This window comes from Rhinolophus hipposideros, assembly GCF_964194185.1.
Source record: "Rhinolophus hipposideros genome assembly, chromosome: 16".
NCBI lineage: Eukaryota > Metazoa > Chordata > Mammalia > Chiroptera > Rhinolophidae > Rhinolophus > Rhinolophus hipposideros.
Window position 1 is genome coordinate 58,618,155 of NC_138062.1, and position 25,434 is coordinate 58,643,588.

Here is a 25,434-nt window from a genome sequence, read left to right on the forward strand (position 1 = left end):
AGAGACTCCTGCCTACATTTTAAAGAAGGTTGCATATGGGGGTAGGGGCTCAAATCCTGTCATCTTCTCAAGAGCCCAAAGATTTATGTCATCGAACACCTTTCCAGTACGTTGGGATGTTTTCCAGACATCTATATCTGAAATTGGTATTTCATGGTGGAGAATGCACATGGGCTTTCGTGGTTAAGAAAATAAAATTCCGCTTTAAAAAAAATCAGAATTGTTATGGGTTTGAATGTATAATACGTAAATATTTTGAATATAAAACCCTTGTGAACCAAAGTGTCAAATCATCGCTGGGTGTGTATGTATGTGTGTAACAAAGTAATTAAATGTGATCTTATTGCCAATAAAATGGATTTGAAAACATCCTCCCTGGTGGATGTCTTTAGTGACCCTACTAGCAGTGGGTATTGCACTTTCCAATGCACCATCTAAGCTCTGGATACTACCCCACCCTGTGAGTCTCAGAGGCTCCTGGAAATCCCAGGGCAGCATGCTGGAGCAGAGCTTTTCTCTCAGCGCGGCAGGATAGGTGGTCTGTGATGTTGAGGTTTGTAACTGCTCAGCGCTCCGATTTGATCTCAGTCTCGCTTAGTTTACACCACCTGAGGGAGCGTGAGGAAGAAGAGTGACAAGTAGGTGAAGAGCTCACTGCTTAAGGGGAGGCTTTACCAAGAGTAAACCTGTGACTTGATTTCTCTTCCTCAACCACCACTCCCAGCTGCTGGCTTGGTCTTGGTCACAGGTTGAAAATAGGCCGCCTGAAGAGCATGTTTGATTCTCACATGAGCTTTATTTGGCCTATGCGGAGGGTGGTTTGCTCGCTTTATTTAAATTAGTCACCAGCATTTCAAAATTGGGAGACTTTACAAAAGTCCTAAATTCTAGCATCGCTAGAAAGTCAGAAGATCTGGGTCGCATTGTGAGCTCCTGCCGTGTGCGAGGCACGGCAGCACATCAGTTCTTGTTTGTCACGCCATCCCAAGAGGGAGGTGTTCCCATTTTACAGGTGAGTAGACTGAGGCAAGGAAAGAATAAGCGACTCACCCAAGGCCTCACAGTGAGCAGAGCCAGGATTGGAAGCCAGATGGGCCGTGGCTCTCTACCCAGTTACTAAGCTTGAAACCCCTGAGAACTCGAACCCAGTTCTCATGCAGAACCCTGACATCCTCCGCTTCTTTTCTCCACCTTGTTGCTCTTAGGGAATGTGTCACGTGGGCCCTGGGATTTTAACCTGTGGGAGCGCCTAAGTGATGACATGGAGAAGTCAGTGCCATTGGAAGAAGAATTTATTACGTTTCCCGAGAGAAGGGCCTAGGCCTCACCACGCCAGGCCAGGCCACGTAAAATTTGCTATTTAACCTCAGTGATTGCTTTTTGATGTCCCCATTCCAGCAGGGGGCCTGTGAAGCCCAAGGTTACAGGCAGAACTGTCTGTGGAAATCAGAGAGGGCAGGAAGTCACAGCTTTCATCTGATTCTTGAAAGGACTCAGAAAAGGCGAGGAGAAGTTGAGAGAAGGTGATATGACCGGTGTGAGGCGCTCTTCCTTCAGACCTGGGGCAGGGAGCCTCCGTGGGAGCAAGTCTTTCTGCTGCCCACTCAGCTGCTTTGCCCCCAGAAGCTAGACCCCCAGCCCCAGGGCCTCCCAGCCCATCCTGGTCCGGCAGCACCGCTGACACTCTCTGTGGGCATCTGCCCTGGGCACTGGCAGGTGTTGGAAAGCATCCCTGCCCCCACCCACTGCGTGCCAGGAACATCCCCCATTGTGACAACCACAGATGTCCCCAGACGCCTCCCAGTGTCCCCTGGGGGCAGAACCACCTGGGTGCGAAGCCCTCGTCTAGATTACCTAGGTTCTGACAAGCCTGGGGCTGTGCCTGGGGAAGTCTTTTCCATGAGCCGTTTTTATGGCTGGCTCCACTCCTACAACCCGGCTGTGGTAGATTGGTTCCCAGAATGTCTCTGTCCTTTACCATTATGTCTGCCCCTTACTGCTGGGACGCCGTAGGTCTTCCCAGCTAAACATGGCATGGATTTCTCTGGCCTTTGACTCGGGGCTCCCTTCTGCCTCAGCTCAGCAGGTAGACTGCAGTGGGAGTGACGCTACCGTACATCAAAAGTTGGTGTCGCCACGAAATTCCTATGTTGAAGTAAAATCCCAGTGCGATGGGGTTAGGAGGTGGAACCTTGGCGGTGGTTAGGTTAGGAGGCTGGCGCCCTCATGGAAGGGAGTAGTCCCCTTATAACAGAGCTCCCTGGTTTGCCACAGGAGGACACAGTGAGAGAAGACAAAGTATGTGGCCGTACTTTGCCGAGCCCTGTTTCAGAACAATCTCTCCCTTTCTCCGTTCCACCTGGGCTCCTCCATGCTGAGGAAGAGACCCACAGGACGTACACTCCCCAAATTTGAGGAATACTCCATGCTCCACTTCCTCAGCTTGCTGAGCTAGATAATAGTGAGGTGACACTTCATCTTCCCAGCCACACACAGTTGTATGTAGGTGGCTTTGTGGGGTCATGAGCAATTAGAGTAAGTTAGGTCGAGTGTTCCCCTTTGGGTTACGACCAGCACTTTGATATTGTCATCAAACATTCACTACACCTGACTGCTCTGCAAAGCCCTGTTTCAGGTGTTTGTAAAGCCCCAGGTTGCCAGCAGCCAGCTTTAGCCAAACTTACAGGTGGCAGGATGTGTCAGGCATTCTTATCCCATTTCCACCGCTTTGGTTGAGGCCCCTGCACGTCTCGTGTCTTCCAGCAGTCCTTTCCCCTGATTCTCCCCTCCATAGCCATCACCAACTGTATTGGTCAGTTTGGGCCACCATAAAACTACCAGAGACTGGACGGCTTACACAATTGTATTTCTCCTAGTTCTGGACGCTGGCAGTCCAAGATGAAGGTTCTGGAGGGGTTGGTTTTCTTGAGGCCTCTCTCCTTGGCCTGCAGGTGGGTACCTTCTCCCTGCGTCCTCACGTGGCCTCTCTGTGTGCAATCCTTGGTGTCTCTAATAAGGGCACCCTTCTCACAGGATTAGGGCCCTCGCGTATCACCTCATTTAACTGTAATTACCTCCTTAAAGGCCCTGTCTTCAAATACAGTGACATTGGGGATTAGGGCTTCCCCATGACTTGGGAGGAGGAAGACATGAGTAAGCCCATAGCACCACCTTAGCTTCCTGAAACAGGTCAGATCTTGACAAGAGACACCTTGGCGACTCCCTGTTGCTTGCTAGATAAAACCCGGCTTCTGCCTAGCGTCCGAGAGCCCCGAGCCCACTATCCAGCCTCCTGTCACCCACATGTCCTGTGTCCCTCAGCACACAGGGCAGTTTTTCTGCCAGCCTCGTGCCTGTCTCCCATTCCAGCGTCTGTGCCAGGCCCTTCTCTCGGCCTAGTCCGAGCCCTTACCCTCTGAAATTCCAGTCACCCTTCTAGCCTGGATTGCGTGGCTCCTCCTGTTACCTGCTGGGTTGTCAGCACGTCCATCCTTCCTTGAGTTGTCCTGTCGTGGTCCCCCCTGCCCCTCTGCCAACATCTCAGCTGTTTGCATAGGAGAGGCTTTCCCCTCCTGCAGGTGTGGGGCGGGGGACGGTGACCTCAGGGGTGTTTCACTGTCTCACATTGAACTGAAAGCCGATGTTAACCTTGAGCTTGTACCCTCACAGTCAACCAGTCTGCTTACAGCTGTGACATTTCATAACAACACCCAGGGGAGCCGCCCTGCATGCAGAGCACCCGAGACCTTGCACTGCAGCCTCTGAATTACTCCAGGGCGTCGGGCTTGGATGCCCAGCCATCTGCACATAGGCTCCTTTGGTTTCTTCCTTTTCGTCTGGCTCAGTGGTTCTTCAAACGTCAGTGCGCATAACACCACCATTCAGGGTCATATACGACGTGTCCTCTTAAATGTACACTTGCAAATGTTCTGTCGGAGGCAGACGTCCTGGTGATCTGGATTAGGGTCTGGACCAGGCATAGAACCGCCTATGACGCTGCCCAGCTGGTGCCCTGGGCCTGAGGTTGTCCTAGGCCAGTGGGGACATCTGTGGGTGTCACGAATGGGGGTGACATTGTGTGGGTGGGGCCAAGGACGCGGCCCAATACCCCGCAGTGCCCAGGACGTCGCCACCCACAGAGTGATCCAGCCCAGTGTCAGCAGGGCCTGCAGCGAGAATCCCTGCGGTGCTGGCAGCCTCTGGCTGCAGCAGCAGCAGGTCTCAGTCCAGACAGCTCCAGGTCTGCGCTTACACTGGCCTGAGTGACCTTGCCTTTGCAACTTGGGCGCATCAGACCCGCTTGTCGAGCCTTCCCGATGGCTGCAACGGCATGGCCTGTCGTCCTCCCAATAGCCATCCCTTCCGTTTTCCTTGCCTGTTTGGGTTGGGTCCACGCTTCTCCCACGTGGTTCAGGAGAGGGTGTCCCAAGCTCAGGGTAAATCTTGATGGATGAAAGCCAGCCAGCCTGGCCTCATTACCCTCAGCTGTGCCCGCTTTGGAGTGGGTGGTGTGGGACCTAGGCTAGACAGGAAGCCAGGAGGGGCAGCTGGCACAGGAAGGCACATGGAGAACTTACATAGAACATACTTGGCAGCTGCGGTTTGACAGAAGAACATTGAAAATAACGTGATGCTTTAACATAAATCCACAAATTCTTTGATACTCCTCCCTTCAAAAGGTGGGGCCTAATCCTCTCCCGGCAAGTGTGGATTAGATTGAGCGATTCACTTCTCACTAACGGAAAGTGGCAGGCATTATGCCATGTGATGTATGAGGCTGGGCCATAAAAAGGACAGTTTCCACCTGGTGTGAGCCCGTGCGCGCTCTCTCTCTCTCTCTCTCTCTCTCTCTCTCTCTCTCTCTCTTTTCTCTCTCATACACACACACCTCCCCCTCTTCCCGTGTCATTATGTTGTAAGAACACTCAAGCAGAGCTGGGAAAAGCCCACTTGGGGAGGAAGTGGGGGCTCCCGCCAACAGCCAGCACCAACTTGCCGACCAAGTGAGGGAACGTCCTGGAAGCAGATCCCACTTCCCCAGTCGAGCCTTCGGATGACGCAGCCCAGCCGACAGCTTGACTGCAGCCTCAGAAAGGCCCTGAGCCAGAGCCCAGCCACGCCGCTCCTGAATGTCTGACCCACAGAAACTGTGAAGATGATAAATGGTTATTATTGATTGAAGCCACATCAGTGGGGCTCATTTTTAACTCCACAGTAGATAACTAATATATAAATGTCTACCAACAGGCACCAGATGAATCACTTGTGATACATTCAAGCAAGTAAATAATCAGCCTTTAAGTTTGGGAGGCTCAGGGCAAGAGTACAAATGAAAATCTGCAATACTCCGTGTCTAAATATTTTAACAGTAGGCTCCTCTTATCCAAGAGACATATGTTCCAGAACTTTCTTATATGATCATTTTTGGTATTGGGCTAAAATCTTTGATGATACACCTTCCCAACAAATAGGCTTTTAAATTCGAGGACTATCTGCGGGTGGCTGATATTTAGCAGAGCGTTGGGGCACTGGGGTCAGAATAGATCCCAAGCACCAGACATGTGTCACTGATCCTCAGGGGACAGATGGATGGGTAGATGGACGGATGGCGCTGGCATCTTTTCTATGGGAGTAAGGCATGAATGAGGGGATGTAGATGGAGGCCTCAGAGGTGTGCTTTCCACAGAGCGAGCCATCAGTAGAAGCTGGTTCTCGTTAGTGAAGAGTTTTTAGTGGTAACTAATTTTCCGTATTTTAATAATGGGGTGGGTTCACTTGTTCTTCAGTTTAAAAATGCCATTAAAGTCCAACTTTGTGGGATCTTGGTGTCAAGAAAAGGACTGCCACCCATGTGGGTGAGGTAAGAAGTCTTCGAATGGGTTCAGGCCTGACTTTGCCACTCACTGTGCCTCAGTTTCCTCTTCTATAAAATGGGCACAAGGATGGTCCCTACTTCACAGCATTGTTGGGAGATTGCGTTCATTCATGAAGAGCACTTAGAACTGTGCCTGTGCTCGTCGGAAGGTCTCAGCAAGTTTTAGCAGTTACAGGAAGTACCGTATGAATAGGCAGCTGACGCAGCTGATGGCGGTGCTCTGCTGGGATTGACGTGCTTGTCTCAGGTTCTACGTAGAGCTCCATCTAATGCAGCCGGGCTTTTGTGTTTGTTATGGTTCTAGCACCCAGCTTCCCATGGCTTTTCCCCTCCCTGCTGCTGGAGCCAGCTTCGCCGTACAAACTACACCTGGAATGGTCCCCACCGTGACCCTGCCGTTTCCCCCCACGGCCACCCAGCCACCCAGGCCCAGCGGCCCAGCAGGGTATGGCGAGTACCAGCCCCACTCCATCCAGGACTTTGATTATGCCGGTGGACCCCCGGAGCCCATCCCCGTGCCTACCACTGCTGCCTCCTACCAGGTATCAGCCAGCCTTTCTCTGCCAGCACCTTTCCCTCCTGGAAAACATGGATGGTGTTGAGTGGAAGAGTGTGGTGGGCAGCCTATACTAGCAGACAGGCCAGGACACATCCCCACCCTCCTCGTGCTCTCGTCCCTGCCCCTATTGGTGACTGGGGACAGGCTCGTCCTTATAGGCCCTTTTGGTATGGATGATGCTACTTTCCCCACCTTGGAGCTCTGGGCCACATACCTTGCCAACCAAGTGAGGGAACGTCCTGGAAGTATCTGGCTGCTGCGTTTCCTCTTGGAATCGCCAAGGCACCCCACGCTGCCTGTGGTCTTCCCCCAGCTTCTGCTACCCACAGGTTGCCTCCAGGTGGGTCAGTAAATGGCACCACAGGCCACCGGGTTTACCAAGCTCCACCAGTTGGCTCCGCCCCCTCCTTCCCTCCAAGGCTTCCTACTCCTCCCTCCAAACCCATCTTTCCACCCCCTGCCCCCTCCCAGGGCCACCTCCTGGCTTCAGTGCTTTTGTCCTGGGCTCCAGGTAGTCCCTGATCCACCCAACAGCCCGAATCCCCCTGTGAACTGAAATCCAGCCACGCTCCCCACTGCCCTTGGCACAGAAGCCAGACCCTTGAGAGTACCCTGGGTGCACCTCACCCTGCCTCCTGCTCTCTGTGTCTCTCCTGCGGAAACCCTCTTGCAGGACAGTTATGGCCCTAGACCCTCGACAGCTGCCAGTACCTACGAGAACAAACAGTATCCCGCACCTGCTGTGGGCCAACCTCAGCTCCCTGCCGTGGCCACACTCTGCCAGCCAGGTAGGTCTCTGCAGAGTCAGAGGGCGGGTGCAAGGGCGTGGAAGTCACTGCGTGAAAGGCACATCTAAACATTCCAGAGTCCTGGAGATCCGGGAGTAATGTGACTGGCAGGGCTGTCTTCTCCGATCAGGCTGACATCTCAGCTAGGTGGTGGCCTGTGTGAGAGAGACGGACAGACGCACGTAGAGAGACAGACACAGAGAGAGAACGAAAATGGAGCTCATAGTGTTTTCCGAGGAAGCTTTCCCAGGGTGGAAGGGGATACGTTCTGCTGAGGACTTGGGTCCTAGAAATGAAAGAGGTAAGGAAGGAACACGTTGGATACACATACACCCCTTTACACGTATGACAGCGGAGGAAGAAGAGTCTAGAAAGGAGTGGTGGGCATAGGTCACCGGCTGGGTTCAGAGCTCTGGACCAGCGGCCCGGGGCTCCGGCCTCCAGCCGAGGCTTAGACATCCAGGGGGCCCGTGGCCAGTCGCACCTGGGGCCTATCCACAAGTGGGGGCCCAGGTTGGCTCCGGCAGCCGGGGACGCTGGTTGTGGTCACAGGCAGCGTGGTTCTTGCTCTCCACTCCCCAGGGATGGTGGTGAAGTGTGGCTCTGATTGCTTTCCAGGGATGAAGGGAGCTTACTGTCAGCGCAGCGTTGGGTATAGCCAAGGGCAGCCTTCACAACTGGCACCCACTACGGCCAGCGCCCCATCCTCCAGTTACACCTATGTCCCAATGACCAGCATCCAGCCTGCGGCCTCCCTGTCCACCCTGCCTTCCTACACCCCATCCTCATCTTCCTACAGCTCCGCCTCCACCTTGGACACAGGTAAGCCGGCGGTTTCCCTGAGCAGGCATGTGGGCAAATCCTGTTATGCTGTCTGCAGCCGAAGTAAACATTGCCCTCAAAACCAACCCATCTCCCTGTCTTATTCTCTCTGCTTCTTAGGACCAAGGTACCCGAGCTATGACGCGTCGGTGTACTCAGGAGCCGGTCCTCACTACCCTCCACTGCTCCCCCCACAGATGCCGGCCCCGCCCCCACCCCCGCCACTCCCAAAGCCCGTGGACTCGTCCCCGTGGGATGGCTCAGGGAGCAGCCCCAGTGCCAGTTCTGCTGGCAGCTTCTCCAGGAAGCCACCGGTTCCCAACAAACACAAGAGCGGGCCCAGGCAGCCCCCACTTCACTACTGCGACATCTGCAAGATCAGCTGTGCTGGTCCCCAGGTCAGTGCCCCGTGCCCTATGCTGGGCAGGCCCCCCACTAGCCGGTAGAGCCCCTTGTCCCCTGTGGCCAACCGGAGGTTTGGCTCGTTGCCTGCCCGAAAGAGGCCTGTTAACTCAACTTGCAATGTCAGGTGTGCGTCAGAACTGCCTTAAGCGTGACCTGCTGGGGTTTGAGAGGAAGGAGCGAGATCAGCACAGTGCTGACTGTTGGCTGCAGAAGCGCAGCCTTGAACCCAGGGTGAAGGGCGTCTCTTGAGTAGGCGTAGGAGTCAGCGCCCCTCCTCCAGCAGCGAGGGCCCAGGCCCACAGGGCTAGGTGTGATGTGCCTTTGCAGGCCCGGGTGCACGAGTGAGCGTGTCTGCGTGTAGTCGGAGTAGACGGAGTGTGGGCTCGCAGCCCGCCTCCCACGCTGTCACCCAAGCAGGTGTCACAGCCTCTCTGAGCCTCCCGCGGATAGTGTTTGCCACGTGTCACCACTCAGCATAGCAACTAGCATGTACTCGATGTGCCTCGGAAACATCAATTCCTCTCATTCCCAGTTTTGCTAATGTGAATAGCACTTTTTAAGCTGGCGTTTTTATCAAGATAGTTGTCGGTTCACAGGTGGTAACAACACAGAGAGGTCCCGTGTACCCTTCCCCCAGCTTCCCCCAACTTGTAACCAGGGTATTGACATTGACACAGTGTGTCCTTCTTCAGATGTCCCCAGCTTTAGTGTGCTCGTTGTACACACGTGTGCGTGCGTGTGTGTTGTGTTCTGTGTGAACTTATCTGGCAGGCTTGTGAGTCCGCTACTACCACCAAGATCCTGAATGTTTCCAGCACCACAGGGTCTATCTTGCTGCCCTTTTCTACTCAGCCCCCACCTGGCTACCTCATCCCCAACGCTGTCTCACATCCTGTGAATGTTGAAATAGCCACACGGGGTCCCCTCCGTTTGTGTCTGGAAGGGATTTGTGTCAGCGCAGCCGCCCTGTGGCCCGGCTGGCAATGCTCTGCATTTTCTCTGGGTGTCCATCTAAGCAGCTCTCCAAGTCAAGGCCAGCACGGCTGACAGGACGGGGGCCACGAGCAGGAGGGCGGCCTCGAGCTGCAGCGGGAGCCCTTGACAATGCAGGAGCCCCCGGCCGCCTCTTTCTAACACTGCCCCCTGGTTCTCTCACTACACACTTAATACTGTGTATTTACCCTGGAAGCCAGGTGCGAGAATGACAAAAATTGCAACATTTGCTCTTACTCTGAACGCTCTGCAAAGCATTTCTGTAGGTTATTTCACGCCTCTAACTGCATGTTACCATCTCCATGTGGCAGTTGAAAGCCTGGGGCTCACAGAGGGTCAGTAGCCTGAGGAACTCAGAATAGTTTTAGGGATGAAGATAGAAATCAGATGTTTTGAGGTTAGTCAAAGTTTTGTGGTTACTACGACCGACCGTGTGTGCAAAGAAGCAGGCGAGAACTGCCTTTAATTACTCCGTTGCTTAGGTAAAACGTTCATAAGGTGCCCACCCCAGCGAATAGCCCTCCACCCCTGCCCCTGCCTCCAACCCGCCCCCAGAACCAGCTGGTGTTGTCAGACCCTTGTGTATTTTCCAGAGGTATTTTTGTTCCACAGATTTAACTCTTGGCACAGTCAGAGTGCACTGGTTTTGCGGGCCTGCTTTATGTGTGTTTGCTGTAGCTTGCCTTGTCTTTAGGATTCCAGAGAGGAGTCTGGAACCACACAAGAGCTTGGTCATTTGTCAGATGCAGTCAGATATTTGGAGCCCCATTGGTGCAGGACACGTAGGCCTATGACCCACAGTAACCCCTCTCGTGTCCAGCCACTCGGTTTATCAGCGGTGTTTTCACAAGAAAGCGTAGTGCAGGGGTGTCCAAACTGTGGCCCGCGGGCCAACTGCGGCCCGCAATCCATTTTTTATTGGCCCGCAGCAAATTCCAAAAATATATTTAGTTTACTTAAATAAACCAGGTGAGGCAATACGTACTTCACCTCGAGTGCGTGCCCCGGCTGTTTGTGTATTTTACCGCATATGGCCCTTGGTAAAAAACATTGAAAAAAAGTTTGGACACCCCTGGCATAGTGTGTCCTTGCTTGGTTTCTGAGGTCAGATTCTGAAAATCCAAAATTTTCTTTCACAGCAGCCCCCAAAACTAGGTGTGTGATCCTTTAAGGATGTAAGCTTAAGAAACTCATTGATTTGTGTGTTTTTATTTTTATTGCTGACTTTCATTTTTCCTTAAATACAGTGATCTTTTAAGAGAATAAACAAACACCAAAAAACCACTTTACATAGCAAATATTTTACATAAATGTAAACATGCACATCTACTTCATAATTAAGCAAAATAAACTTTATTTTTTTATATTTTATTGGGGAAGGGGAACAGGACTTTATTGGAGAACAGTGTGTACTTCCAGGACTTTTTTCCAAGTCAAGTTGTTGTCCTTTCAGTCTTAGTTGTGGAGGGTGCAGCTCAGCTCCAGGTCCAGTTGCCGTTGTTAGTTGCAGGGGGCACAGCCCACCATCCCTTGCGGGAGTCGAGGAATCATACCAACAACCTTGTGGTTGAGAGGATGCGCTCCAACCAAGTGAGCCATCCTGGAGGCAGCTCAGCTCAAGGTGCCGTGTTCAATCTTAGTTGCAGGGGGCGGAGCCCACCACCCCTTGCGGGACTCAAGGAATCGAACTGGCAACCTTGTGGTTGAGAGCCCACTGGCCCATGTGGGAATCGAACCGGCAGCCTTTGGAGTCAGGAGCACGGAGCTCCAACCGCCTGAGCCACCAGGCTGGCCCAAAATAAACTTTTAAGCACAAATTTTTTTTTTAATTGGATAATATTGGGGAACTGTGTTTTTCCAGGATGTCAAGTTGTGGTTTTTTTTTCCCTCTTCCGCCTCCCCCTAACTTCGGTTCAAGCCAGTTGTTTCTCAGTCTAGTTGTGTAGGACACAGCTCTCTGGCTCATGCTGGTGTTATGAGCCTTGCGCTCCACCCAGCTGAGGCAGTCGGTCACCGGTCATTGGTCGGCTGCTCACAGCAGCTCACAGCAATTGTCACCAGCTGCCGGCCGCTCACACTGGCCCCCGGCCACTCATGGTGGCACATGGTCGCCCACGGCAGCACCCGCCAACCTCTGGCTGCTCACGGCCGCCCAGCTCCAGGGAGAGCTGTTGTTCACAATCTTAGCTACAGAGGGCGCAGGTCACTGGCCCATGTGGGAATTGAAACTGCAGCTGTTGACGTTAGGAGCATGGCGCTCCAACCACCTGAGCCACTGGGCCAGCCCAAGTCGTTTTCTCAATCTAGTTTTGGAGGGTGCAGCTCACTGGCCCATGTGGGAATCGAACTGGTGATGTTGGTGTTATGAGCACTGTGCTCTAACCACTGAGAAAACTGGCCCCCACTGGTGGCTCAGCTCCAAGCTCAAGCCGCTGTCTCTCACTGGCCCATGCGGGAATTGAACCGGCAACCCTGTTGTTAAGAGCTTGCACTCTAACCAATTGAGCCATTCAGCCGCCCCCAAGCACAAAATTTTTAAAATCACTAAGCAATGAGACAGATAACCCAAGACAAATAACAGAAGCAACAAAAACACACATTTCATAAAGCTTCAATTGATCCTCTCTTCCAACCTACTGGTTAAGGCCCGAGTTTCAGAAATCCTGCCTTCCTTGCTAAATGGAAACATCCAGTTTGGCTGTACCTAATATATATGCACATAACAGAGTATTACTCTTTCAAAATAATGTAATAAATACCTCTCTCTCTCTCTCTCTCTCTCTCTCTCTCTCACGCACATCCACACTCACACACACACACACACACATCCACACATGTCCACACATACCCTATTTAATCAGCCTCTCAAACAGGGAAGTAAGGATTGTGAAATTTTCAAGTTTTCCCACTTGAAGCACATACATATTCAAAACTCATTGACTTTTTTAGGAAAACAAAAAAAGAAAGAAAAGAAAAAGAAAGAAAGCTGATGTCTTTCAGGCCAAGCACCTGCGTCTGTGGACCAGACATAATAAAGCGGTGCCCGAGCCTCTCAAAGGCCAGCGAATGGAGGGGTGGGGACTGCAGGCCTGTGTTTGCCCCTCATGTTCACCCACGTCCTGCCAGTGAACTGTGGGGAACAGTGCGGTGCCCAGTGGGCATGCACCCCCTCAGGCTGCTCTCACTCTCGCTCACTGTCCGCAGACCTACCGTGAGCACCTGGGAGGACAGAAGCACAAAAAGAAAGAGGCGGCACAGAAGACGGGCGTGCAGCCCAATGGCAGCCCATTTGGGGTGCAGGCGAAGCTGCATTGTGACCTGTGTGCCGTGTCCTGCACCGGGACAGAGGCCTACACCGCCCACCTCCAGGGGGCCAAGCACCAGAAGGTAGGAGCCCCCCACGGGCCCAGGCAGGGCTTCCCTGGGAGCAGCCCCAGCCTCTACACTCGGGCCCCAGAGGGCTCCAGTGACATCAGAAGGGGCAGCCACTGATAAGAGGGAGCTTTCCCTGTAGGGCGCATGTGCCTTCCTTCCTCAGAGGCCTAACACCTTCTCCCAGTTATAAAAGTCCGACCAGCTCCTAGACAAAGGCATAACGCAGTGCAGGGCTCGTATCCAGGCCCTGAGAAACCATTCTCAGCATTAGGCATGTTTACATGCTGACACGAACGAGAGTTTGAATATTGATGAGATCAAACAGTATATTCCATTTGGGGTTTGCTTTTTAAAAACAAGTAAAATTAAAATAGTTTTAATGTTAAGGATATCCAGGATGTGGTGTGACTGATTCCTGGGTGCTTTTGTGTCCACGGACGTGTACACGTCTTCCCACAGAACATAGACGTGCGTGCACAGATGTGTACACGTGTTCCCACAGAACATAGACGTGCATCCACAGACGTGTACACGTGTTCCCACAGAACATAGACGTGCGTCCACAGACGTGTACACGTGTTCCCACAGAACATAAACGTGCTTCCACAGATGTGTACACGTGTTCCCACAGAACATAGACGTGCGTGCACAGATGTGTACACGTGTTCCCACAGAATATAGACGTGCGTCCACGGACGTGTACACGTGTTCCCACAGAACATAGACGTGCGTGCACAGACGTGTACACGTGTTCCCACAGAACATAGACGTGCGTCCACGGACGTGTACACGTGTTCCCACAGAACATAGACGTGCGTCCACAGATGTGTACACGTCTTCCCACAGAACGTAGATGTGCGTCCACAGATGTGTACACGTCTTCCCACAGAACGTAAATGTACATCCAAGGATGTGTACACGTGTTCCCACAGAACATAGACGTGTCCACAGACATGTACACAGGTTCCCACAGAACGTAGACATGTGTCCACGGACATGTACATGTGTTCCCACAGAATGTAGACGTGTGTCCATGGATGTGTACACGCATACCTCTTAGCAGGCGGCCCCTATCCACGCCTCCATCCACACACACTGGGTACCTATCAGGGGTGGGCACCAGGTTGGTGCTTGGGAAGCAGAGAATGGCTCTGCCTTTCAGCCCAAACTCGGAGGAAGGAAGTCGGTGTTAGGCAGCACCGGGTGGCGAATATTATAGGGCCGACATGTGCGTGACTGGTGGGGGCCTAGAAGCAGGAGATAGTTCAGAAAGGCCCTTCCAGGGGGAGTGATGCTCGGGAGAGCAGAAGGCATGTAACCAGAGCTGGGGAGTAGGCGGGTCCCTGGGACTGGGATGGGACCACCCTCCCTCACTTCCACAGGTTGCCAGCCCTGCCATGCCCACCATGCTGCTCTTCCTTCTCTTGAGGAACGTGGATCAGGCCAGCAGATGGCCTTAACAGGGACATCTGTTCTAGGTCTATAAGCTACACACCAGATTGGGGAAACCCATACCCACCATAGAACCGGCACCCAGGAAATCCAGCTCGTCACAGACCACCTGCACCAGCAAGCTGGCCCCCCTCATCACAGAGAGCCCCCCTGTGGCCTCAGCCAAGCCTGGTGCCCGTACTGGCTGCAGTGTGCGCACCCCAAGCAAGCCAGAGCTGGCCAAGAGACCAGCGGCCGGGAAGGCCGCATGTGTGAGTACGTGTCTCTACAGTTCACAGCCTTCCCACCCACGCCCTGACTCAACAAGCCTGAGATTCAGAGAAGTGCTTGCCCAGTTAACTTGTGTGCGTGTGCAAGCCATCGCATCTGGGGAGGGACTAAGCTATGAATGGGGCTGGGGAGGGGGCGTGCCTTCCTCCCGTGTTTCTGCCAGGCAGGATGTGCTCTGGTCCACACCCTCCGAACCTTTGATGTGAGACCATTTCCCAGAAGCCTTGGCAGAATCAATGGCATGGCAGCATCATTTCTTCCCATGGAGCTTGGGGACTGCCCAGGTGCTGGCACTACTCTGCAGCTCCAACCTGGGCTGCTACCTCCCAGGCACTGGGAACAGTCCCTTCACAGCCTGATGCTCACGGTGGACACACTGGGCTCTGACTGTTACATGGGCACTGGAGACTAAGGCCGGCTCCTCAGAGCCCCACCTCCGGCCCTGCCTTCCTTCCGGGGTGGGGCGTATCTGGCGGAGACCCCAGGGAAGTAATGGCTGCCTCATGCCGCATAACCAGGATTAGATGCCTGGCACTCAATCCATAACCGCTCCACATGCGTTTTCTGGTGTGCCCTCCACAACTCTTTAGATTTTGTCATTAGTCCCAATTTGCAGATGGAAAAACTGAGGTGAGGGGAGGGAAAGTTCCTAACCCAGCCACCCCATAAGCGGTGAAGGCAGGATTTAGACCCAGGTCTCTGACCCTCTCTGCTCTTCCCTTCCATGCTTTGTGTGGGAGGAGGAGGGGCTTATTTTTAGCCTCAGCAGCACTGTTTTTTGAATAATCACATGACATTGAAAATAAAATCACAAAGCGCTTTGGATAACAAAGAAATGCTCCCTCCCGAGGCTCAGTGGATTTGTCTTGTGGGGCTGGCTTGCCTAGGATCCTCCTTCCACTTGTTGTCTTACCGTCAATTAACTGAGGGCTGCAGGGGCTGCCGTGGGGGGTTCCTCAGCCAGGGCCATGCTGTGGACAGATTCAGACTGGCACCCAGCACTGTGTGGGCCTCGTTCTCTCAGCTGTGACCCAAGCTGGCATGAGGGGGTTTTGTGGGGGTGAGAGGGGCACTGTGCTATGCTCCTTACACCGGTGGGCTGGAAGCTGGCTGTGGTTTCTGGCCGGACCAAGTTATAAGGGACACAGTTCTTCTTTCCAGGGCCTCCTGAGCCAAAGGCAGTGGGCCGCAGACCCCCAGAATGGAAACTGGCACACCGGAAATCAGAGGTGCCCGGAGAACTGCCCACCCGAGCAGGCTCTGCAGAAGCTTCTGGAAGCTGCAATGACTCAGAGCCAGTGGGCCCAGGCTATGTGGAGGAGGTAACTCTGCCTGTGACTCTTGCCCTTAGGCCATCAGCGTGTGCCCTGCTCCACTCCCGAGCTCTGGTGGAGAAGGGCCTTGCTGGGCTCAGACTTCGGGCCCTCAAGCCAGTTCTCCCTCTTACATTTACACACCCATCCCGGGGCAGACCTCAGTGAGTTGTGCAGAACTTGCTAGAAGGCCCGGGCACTGGGTTTCAGGTCTTAGAAGGAAGGCCTGAGGCAGGCAGGGTTATTTCTTGCTGGGCAGCCCCTTTTCCCGTGGGGAGGAAGGTGGGAAGAGGAAGCCACGTCCTAGAAATCCAGGTGACTGTGTCACCCCAAGCTTGACACATGATTCTAGGGGTATGAGGAATAGCGTGCGCGCTGCACGACCATTGCCCAGACGTGCCCAGAGCCCAAGCAGTAGCTCCGCGGGTTTGTCTTAACCTTCTAGAACTCCAATCCTGAAGCTCCTCCTGGATGCTTCCGTAGTTCCCATCCTCCCTGAGTGCTGCCGGAGACGGTGTGGCTGGGAAGTGAGTGCTAACATCCCGCCTTTTGCTTTTTCGTCGTTTTCTTCAGCCAGTGCAGCGTCTTCCGTGTTGTCCGTGCCAAACAACCACACCAGATAGGATTCCTGTGCCCGACACCCCAGCATTTCGTAGTTAAGGAGATGAGATCCCTAAATGCTGCAGCAAACAGAGAAGAGCACTCTGGCCCTGGTGGGCGGAAACTGTGACAGGGCAAAGACGGGAGCAGCTCAGGGCAGGACATCGGTGGGAGGTGGCTGAGCCCAGGGGAGGAGGCGGGACCTCACGGTGGCAACTGACGGTGGCAAGGGCCAGCCCCCCAGGAGGGCGTGCTGGCTCCTCGGAAAGTCACTCTGAAACAACTCGGCAGATAGGAAGCTGTACTGTCCACTTCTCTGGGCCGCTCAGGAAGGCGTAGTACCCTCGGAGGGCGGAGGGAGGCGCCCTTCAGCTGAGCTTTGTGTGTCAGGTGTGCAACGACGAGGGCAAAGTGATCCGGTTCCACTGCAAACTGTGTGAGTGCAGCTTCAATGACCACAACGCCAGGGACATGCACGTGAGGGGGCGGCGCCACCGGCTGCAGTACAAGGTGTGCCCTGCAGGGGGCTGCGCGCGGCGGGGAGGGGGTGACCTGCCATGCTTCCCACATCTCCGGCCCTGTCTCAAAGCGTGGCATTCTTCCTCGACAGTAGCTCCATGCCCGGAGGGCCTTGCAGCAGAGTCCAGGACCGCATTTCCCGCTGCCTGGCCGACCAGAGCAGAAAGCAGGCCGTTGTATTTGCCAGTTGATTTCCTCTCTTGCAGATGAATGTTTACTTTTAAAACTCTGTACCCACGTGTTCCCCAGGGGAGCCCTCAAGCTCACGGTCAGATCGTCTGTGTGCCCACAAAACAGGACTCAGATGTGGCCTCTTTTTCCCGACTCAGCGTCCGTTCATTCCTACGTGACATGTGCTGTGTTTCTTTTCTTGGGCCTCCGCCTGTGTCCCAAGCTGGCGTGTGCTGGCTGAGATGGGGAGCGCTGTGCCTCATCTGAACTGAGTCCCCACAGGAAAGCATGCAGCTCAGTGCAGGCTGAGTCTGTGAGCTCGGGAGACACCGGGGTCCTGGTGCTGAGGGGACCAGAGGGCCCACTGCGGCAGAGCGGCGTGGGCCAGGCTGAGCCATCCTTGGGGAGTCTGGGACCTCCATGCCGAGGGCCTCCCAGCGCCAGCAGCCCACACGGGGTGGCTTTGCGTGGCCAGGAGCTACTGTGGGCCCATGGGCACGCCCGCACACGTGTGTTTAAACATGCCTGACTGTCAGGCTCCAGTATGCTTGTGCACAGCACACACGTGTAACTCTCCTTGGATTACATGTGATAAACAGTGGTTTCTGGGTATTTCCTCTTTGGGTCGCAGCTTCATTGACATATCATTCACAGACCACACAGTTCATCCACACAAAGTGTACCGTTTAATGGCTTTTACCGTATTCAGATTGTGCCGCCACCCCTTCTCTTTACTTCCAGAACATCCTCATCACTCCAAAGAGCCCTGTCCCCATTAGCAGTCACTCCCCAGTTCTGCCCCAAGCCCTGTTTAAAAACCACTAACCTACTTCCTGCCTGTGGATGTGCCTGTTCCGGACGTTTCCTGTAAGTGGAATCACACACTGTGTGTCTGGCTTCTCTCATGAGCCCCGTGTGTTCAAGGTCCATCCACGTGGCGAGTGTCAGCACCTCCCTCCTTTTCACGGCCGAGTAGTATTCCATTGAGTGGATGGACCACGTTGTGTGTATCCATTCACCTGTTGGGTCGTTTCCGCCAATGAGTAATCCTAGACAACACTACACCTTCTGAATGATGAAATCAAGTGATGAAAATCAAAGTTCAGCAAATGAATTAGCAATGCTATTTGAAATGTACATGGCTGGATTTCACGCCAACAGTGTTTGCCCTGAATGATTTTGATTGGAAGTGAGCTTTTTCCGTTGAACGTTCAGTGACTTCAGTGATTGCCGGTGGTTGATTGCCGGTGGTGTCGCAGCTCCTTTGGCTCCTCTGTCAGATACGTAGACGTGGTTTGGCTCTCACTGTTGTCAGACGTCGTGTCTGTTACTCTGCGTGTCAGTCGTGTTTGTCCCCTGCGTTACTTCTCTTTCCTGCCTGTGCTTTTGGGGACGAGGAGTGTTAAGACTGGGGGGGCTTGAAACCTAGCTGTTGTCTGAATCCTGCAGAAGGGTGTCCGTCACGGGTTCTCTCGCTGGGTCCCTGAGACATCCCGGCATTGTCACCTAAGTGATGGTCTCTGGTCTTACAGCCCTTCCTTTCCTTTTCAGAAAAAAGTGAACCCTGACCTTCCCATCGCGATCAGACCCAGCAACAGAGTCCGGAAGCTCCTGAAGGAGAAGCAGCAGCAGCAGAAGCAGCTGACCAGGAAGCGGCTGGCAGAGCTGCGGCGCTGGCACGCGGAGATGAGGTATGGCGTCCTCCCCTCTCCCCCTTGGCCCGGGGCAGCTTTGAGAACCAAACATCCATTTACTCTCTTGCTCGAGTTGTAGGGACATCTGCTGTCGCTTCCAGGCCTGAGGACCCGGGTACTCATGACCTGCGGGGTGGGTAGGGGACACAGCACTTGTCCGGACGTGGAGGGTTTTGGAGCTAGCCGGCCCTGTGCACAGGTCACTCGAAGGGTCACCTAACAAACGAGGGACGGCGTGGTCCTGCCAACCACGGGGCTGGCACTCTCACGCCTGATTCATAAGGTCACCTGGGTATCCGCCTGACTTCCTGTGTCCCTGTGTCCCCCGACCCTTAGGATCCCTCTGACCCCTGCCATTCCCCTGACATCTTGTGTCCTGTGACTCCTGACCCGTTGTCTCCTGACTGCCCTCACATTTGTCACCATCCTCCTCCACCCTCCAGAGCAATTCCAACGCATTTCGTGACACAGTATCCGATTCACAGAAGATCTGTGGCAGCATCTGGGCTGGGGAATGAGGTCCAGGATAGACTCGGGGGCTGCGGCTGCTCAGGCACTCAGGCAGGCTACTCGGGGGCTGCGGCTCCTTCTTCCACAGCAGTTGCCCGTGGTTTGTGTCCTCATGGCCCTTGGGGCCTCAGTCTTCCTGGCATATGGTGGGCGTTTATGGGCTCCTTCGGGGTCCCGTTTAGCCGCTGCGTCTCCTTAGTGGTCTTGCAGGCCCACACTTGCTCAGCCCAGGACCCAGGACGGGGCAGCTGCAACATATGTCTTCCATACGCTGCCTGCTCCGACGAGACAAGCCTGGGGTCCTACAGCTGCTGACCGCGGTTTGCCCTCTTGCTTCCCCACAGGTGCTACGACCTGTGCAAGAGGCGGCTGGAGGAGAAGCTCCAGGCCCAGGATGAGCACCTGGCTGGCTCGCGGACAGACCAGCACCCCCCGCCCCTCACGCCCCTCACGCCCCTCACGAGCAGGCCCGGTGTGCCCATGGCCACACCTCGGGTGGGTGGAGGTCGTGCACAGAAATGCCTAGTGTGGCAGTGACCCCGGGCTGGCTGATGTTCTCCCATCCTCACTAGGACCGGAATCTTCCAGGAGTGAGGAGCAGGACTTTGTACCAAATCCCTGTAGGGATGCCCACCCCCTCGCTGGTCACCACCGGGGCTCCACACCCCGGTCCCACCACCCACACAGTGGTCCTTTTAGCTTCCCGAGGCCTCGGTTGTCACATCCCTCGTGGTCCTTAGGAGTCTGTCTGTCTGAGCAGGCCGTGGTTGGATGGGAACCTTAGATTTGCACCTTGCTGAGGGCGCAGGCCCACTGAGTTGGCTGAAAAGCCTATGGCTGGGAAATGTAAGAACATCACAGGGGAGCCCACTGGCCCCCCTCAGCCCGGAGTTTCCCGCAGCCATTGGGAGGCTCTGGGGTCCTCACTGGGTCACCACCTATGGGTTGCCATCATTCCTCAGCATGGCTTCCCCCTCCGCACCCCGTGACCGCCTGCTGCATGTGCTATACTTCTGCAAGGCTGACACGCATCCTGTCCCCTGCCCACCCGGGACCTCTCAGCCCACTGGTGACGTGCACACCTTTCTCCACAGCTCTCACGACGGCCAGAGTCCAGTGATGACCGGCACGTCATGTGCAAGCATGGCGCCATCTACCCCACGGAGGAGGAGCTCCTGGCTATCCAGAAGGCCGTGTCCCACTCAGAACGCGCCCTCAAGCTCGTGTCCGACACGCTGGCAGAGGAGAATTCCGGAAGCCCAGAGCAAGAGGGTGGTGAGTGCAGGTAATGGCGATCACCGTGGGTCTCCCCAGGCCCAGGCGACTTGCAGGAGGTGGGGGGTCTGCTGTCTGGGGCGATTGTGGGGGTTCTCACAGGAAGTCGCTGGGGTGGCGGCAGAGGCTCACCCTCCTCGGATGGCTTTGGGTCTCTGCAGTGGCAGGAGCTTTCCAGCCTGTGGGTGGAAAATTCACCAGGTGAGTCTCAGGGCCAGAGCACCAAGGTTCAAATGGAGTTTTAGTCCCAACAGGCGAGAGCTGTTGTTTTAACACCAGAATTTACTTTTCTAACCAAAGGGGCATCTAGAAACATAGTTCACAAAACATGAACTACCTCTGTTTGCTCATCTGCTAAATGGAGGTAAGTGTGATTGTGCCCCGATCGCTCCACCCCACGGAGCAGCAGCAGCCACTTCACGCCCACCTGAGTCGTCGTTCCAGGCCCTGTGATTTTCAGGAGACAGAAAAATCCCTGTGCCTTGTAATGAGTTGCAACACGATTTAAATAATCCGAGAGGCAGTTAGTGTTTCCAGGTCCTTTCTCTCTTGGTGTCTTCATCTCCTTTTTCTATTTTTATTTTTTTTTATTGAAAAATACTCATATCATGAAATTTACCATCGTAGCCATTATTACGGGTACAGTACAGCGGTACATTAAGTACATTCTCAAGGTTGTGCAACCATCATCACCCACCACTATCTATTTTCAGAACTTTTCCATCATCCTAAACAGAAATCTGCCTGGTTAAATTCCCCACCCCCGTCCCAGCCCCAGGCACCATCATTTCACTTCCTGTACATGCAGTATTTGTCCTTTGGCCAGTGCCACTAGGTTTCTTTTCATCATGGTGTTTGTTTCCTAGCAAAGAATATGTGCCACTTGTGAGTTACAAAGTATCAGATAAAATGAACTCACCCTTCAGTTTAAACATGAGAACTTCCCTGAAAGGATGCATTTACTTGGGAGAGTGAACAGTTCTGGTAGGGAAAACAAGGGTGCAAAGAAGACATTTCTTTCATTCCCCCCTCCACTCCATGACTTGGTGAAACCAAAACACAAGACAGCAGAGTCTGATGGGGGAAGTCTTTGAAGGATGCAGCCCAGCTCTGAGGTTTGCCTGCGGCTCGGAGCTTGCCCACAGTCAGGAAAAGATGGTCTGGCCATGAGGCATGACACAGCAGACGTGCAGAGCATGTGAGGGGAGAAGGCAGGGAACGCGGAAGCTGCCCAGAGGCGGCTGCTACTGCAGACAGAAAGGGTGTCTCCTCGTCTAAACCTTCACTCTTGTTTGCTGAACAACAACAAACAAAAATCACCCCTCATGTAATGCTTTGAAGTTCCATGCAGGTTTTTTTTCCCCTGTACACTTGTTTTGGTCTTCTTTTTGTTTTTTAAACTTTTTATTTTGAAATAATTATGGACGTGTAACAAAATAGTACAGAGAGATCATGGGACGCTTCCCGCAGCCTCCCGCAGTGTGGAGACTTAGCACCAGGCAAGGCTGGAAGTCGACACGGCTCGGCAGAGAGTTGCAGACCTTCCTCCTATCTCCCTGTGTCAGAACGCACTCTGCTTCTCAGATGCCATCTTGTACAGCTCAGGGCATCGCATCACCTGCATAAATACCCGTCACCCACCAGTCAGGACCCAGAACCTTCTGTCAACACGAAAAAGCAGTCTTTACACCTCCACGCTTCCTCCTCCCTACACCCAGCAACTGCTGTGTGCTTTGAAAACAAAACGATTGCGTTTTTAAAAGCTTCCCCGTAACATTTACATCACATTACACGTCCTTACCTATTTTTCAAAAGCACAGAAATGTGTTTTCTAATGGGAACATAATAAACCATCCTGTGGATGTTCCATTATTTATTTAACTGTTGCAAAGAGCAAGTTAGTGTTGGATTCTTTCAACTTTCATCATGGAAATTCTCTAACATACACAGAAGCTGAGGGACAGTAAAATGTGACAAATGCCATGTGACCATTCCTGAGCCATGACCAGCTCACACGATTTCACTGGCTCCCCAGCCCCTCCTCCCTGCCCCTCTGGTGAAGGTTAAAAGGAGAGCCTATCTCACGCGTATCGTCATATGTTCCGTTAGTATTTACTACCTACCTCTAAACAATAAGGACTCTATTCAACAAAACCACAATGCCATTATCATTCTTTCAAATGAACAATAATTTTTTAACATCATCCCATATCCGGTCAGTGTTGAAATTTCCAGCTGTCCCACAGATAATCACAATGTGTTTTGTTGGTGTTTTAGGGTGTGTTTTTTTTCTCATTTTACAGCTTGTGTGAATTGGGGTTCAAATTGGTTGACAAACCTCTAAGTCTCTATGTCTGCAGGTCCCCCCTCCCCTGCTTTCTGCTTTCTCTTCCCTTAGGAGTTTCAGTGGCAGAGTCGGGGCCCTGTCCCCTAATCCAGGTGTCCCTGGTCTGGATTTTGCTGGCAGCCTCCTGAGCCAGGTCCCATCAGGGCTTGTTGGGCTCCAGAGCTCTGTGGTCCCCAAATGGATAAGAATACGTAAATGTGTTTGTTTGTTTTCTTAAGAAAGAAAACTTCTATCTCTAGAAGTGTCACAAAGTAAAAGTGGTGATTAGAGAGTGGCAGGAGATGGCAGCTTCTAGAGTGGAAGAGGTGACATTTGTTTAGAGATCTGGCAAGTGAGGGCGTCCCAGGCACCAGTCCTGGGGACCAGAGCAAAGGAGCGAGCCCTGTGGGGCTGGGGGATATAGGAAGGGGTTTGGGTTAGAGCATCAGGCCTAGAGGGAGTCGAGGGGAGAGGGTGGCGGCAAGGAGGCCTGGGGTCAGGCTGGGGGCCTGGGCCAGGCCAGGGAAGAAGCTTGGGTGTTGCTCTTCTGCCAGCCGAGGGCCAGCGCCGGGAGGTTAGGTGGCGGGCAGTCGCAGTGATCAGGTACACACTGCAGAAAGGTGGCTCTGGGCTGTGGGGAGGTGAGGCGGGAGCAGGGACTCCCTTAGGACGCTGGCCTGAGCACCTGGATGGACCTGCTCGCAGAGGGTCCAGGTGGGGGTGAAGTGACCCTAGTAATGGCTCAGAAGGTGCCCAATCCCAGGGGCTGACCAGGGTGGCGCCAGCTGGCTGAGGACCAGGGGCCACTGGGGATGCCATCGTTGGCCTTTTTCAGAATGTAATTTATCAGGGGATAGTGACAAGTGCCAGCCCTTAGTGAGCACGTATAATTTACCAGTTGCATTTCCAACGCTTTTCTCAGATACGTCTTCTCATGTCTCCTTTTCGTCAAGTGCACTCTGAAAAGTGCGTCTCGGAAAGTGCCCATTTCATAGATCAGGAAGCTGAGGCACAGAGGGCTCAGCAAGCTGCTGGCATCCCAGGAGCTCATAAGGGACCGGGCTAGGACCCCACGCTCCCTTCCTCCCCAACCCCTCTTCTCCACCAACGCGCTTTTGTGGCTTCGTCTTCATTGCAGCTTCAGCCCCTCTGCTCGGATCCTGAAGGGCGTGATGCGGGTCGGGCTCCTGGCGAAAGGCCTCCTCCTGCGGGGAGACAGGACTGTGCAGCTGATCCTGCTCTGCTCCCAGAAGCCCACCCGTGCCTTGCTGTGCAGGGTCACCGAGCAGCTGCCCCAGCAGCTCCAGGTAAGGGCCCATCGCCTGGCAGGGCACTGCCAGCCCTCTCCCAGGAGCCCCTCGGGCTCCCAGTGGCGGGGGTCGGGTGACGGGCAGGGGGTGACTTTGCTTCCACAGGATTTTAGGAAACAAGAGGTTGTGGTTATTACATACAAACCAGTTTGTTTTTATAAATAGTTGCAAGGAGACAGATTGGTGGCAACTTGAGGGTTCCTTTATAAAGTGAGTCCCTGGTAAAACTTGGAAACCATGTAAATGTCCCCCCATGAGGATGGCAGCTTAGGTTACATCCTTCCTACAGAGCCTTAAGCAGCCATTTAAAAGGATACATTGTGTGTTGTATAAAAGAGGGAAGTTAGCCCTCCCCTTGACAAGGGTGGAGGAGACCCTCGGCCTGACAGCGTGCATATATATGGTTAAGGCATTACCACCTACTTCATGGTATCTAACCATCGCTTTTAAAAATCCTTTACCTTCTCATCAAATAAAAGGCTACATGGTGATGAAAACTGCTGTGAGGTTGACTGTAAGATTTCACAGCCACAGGACCAGGAAGGCAGAGGCAAGATGGAAGCCCGTTTTGAGGCCTGTGGGAGGGGAGGCTGGCTGGATTTTCTCCGCTGGAGTACTTCCTCTGTTGTTGTCATAGGACTTTCCTCACGCGCATTGATAACTGGGGGAAGAGTGAGATCCCGTCATGATTTACACTGATCATCTTAGGTTAAACAAATCAGTTCCAGGGCAGCGTCTTCCTGATGTGTCTGGCGCTGTTCCTGTGAGATTCGGCTTGGCTCCTATGACCCGCTTCGGGAGTGCGGGGACTCGCGGACCCCAGCCCTCTCTCAGGAGCAGATAAACAAACAATAGCCGCCTAACTTCACTTTGTTTCCTGTGAGGAAATTAAAGCCTCACGCCAGGTAGAGTGCACCTGGGGAGGCAGGGGCCACGTCCAACAGGACAGAGGGAGGTGTGTGTCCTGGCAGAGGACTTTTCGGTGGTTTTCAGTGTTCTGTATTACCAGTGAGCCTGCACAAAATAAAAAGCTTTGTACACACGCCGCTCCACACATGTGGGAGTGTATCCTAGGGCAGAGTCGCTGGGTCAAAGGCATGAGCCTGGTGCTCCTGGAAAGTGTTTCCAGGTCAGCCTCCACCGGCAATTTCTAGCTGCACAGATCTGCCGGCCCAGC

General features: G+C 53.6%; 1 protein-coding gene across 4 annotated transcripts in view; it reads left to right on the forward strand.

Annotated features, from left to right (window-relative positions):
- ZFR2 (zinc finger RNA binding protein 2) overlaps positions 1–25,434 on the forward strand; it is a 44,434-nt gene that overhangs the window by 6,666 nt on the left and 12,334 nt on the right. For 3 of the 4 annotated variants that reach the window (XM_081076718.1, XM_081076715.1, XM_081076716.1), the window contains exons 2-13: positions 6,180–6,417; positions 7,108–7,222; positions 7,841–8,044; positions 8,165–8,442; positions 12,647–12,829; positions 14,296–14,524; positions 15,701–15,861; positions 16,843–16,962; positions 18,694–18,833; positions 19,691–19,841; positions 20,441–20,631; positions 24,086–24,254. In XM_081076718.1, the coding sequence (XP_080932844.1) occupies positions 6,180–6,417; positions 7,108–7,222; positions 7,841–8,044; positions 8,165–8,442; positions 12,647–12,829; positions 14,296–14,524; positions 15,701–15,861; positions 16,843–16,962; positions 18,694–18,833; positions 19,691–19,841; positions 20,441–20,631; positions 24,086–24,254 (2,179 nt within the window). The remainder of the gene's footprint in view (positions 1–6,179; positions 6,418–7,107; positions 7,223–7,840; positions 8,045–8,164; positions 8,443–12,646; positions 12,830–14,295; positions 14,525–15,700; positions 15,862–16,842; positions 16,963–18,693; positions 18,834–19,690; positions 19,842–20,440; positions 20,632–24,085; positions 24,255–25,434) is intronic. The other variant, XM_081076717.1, reaches the window with a different exon arrangement.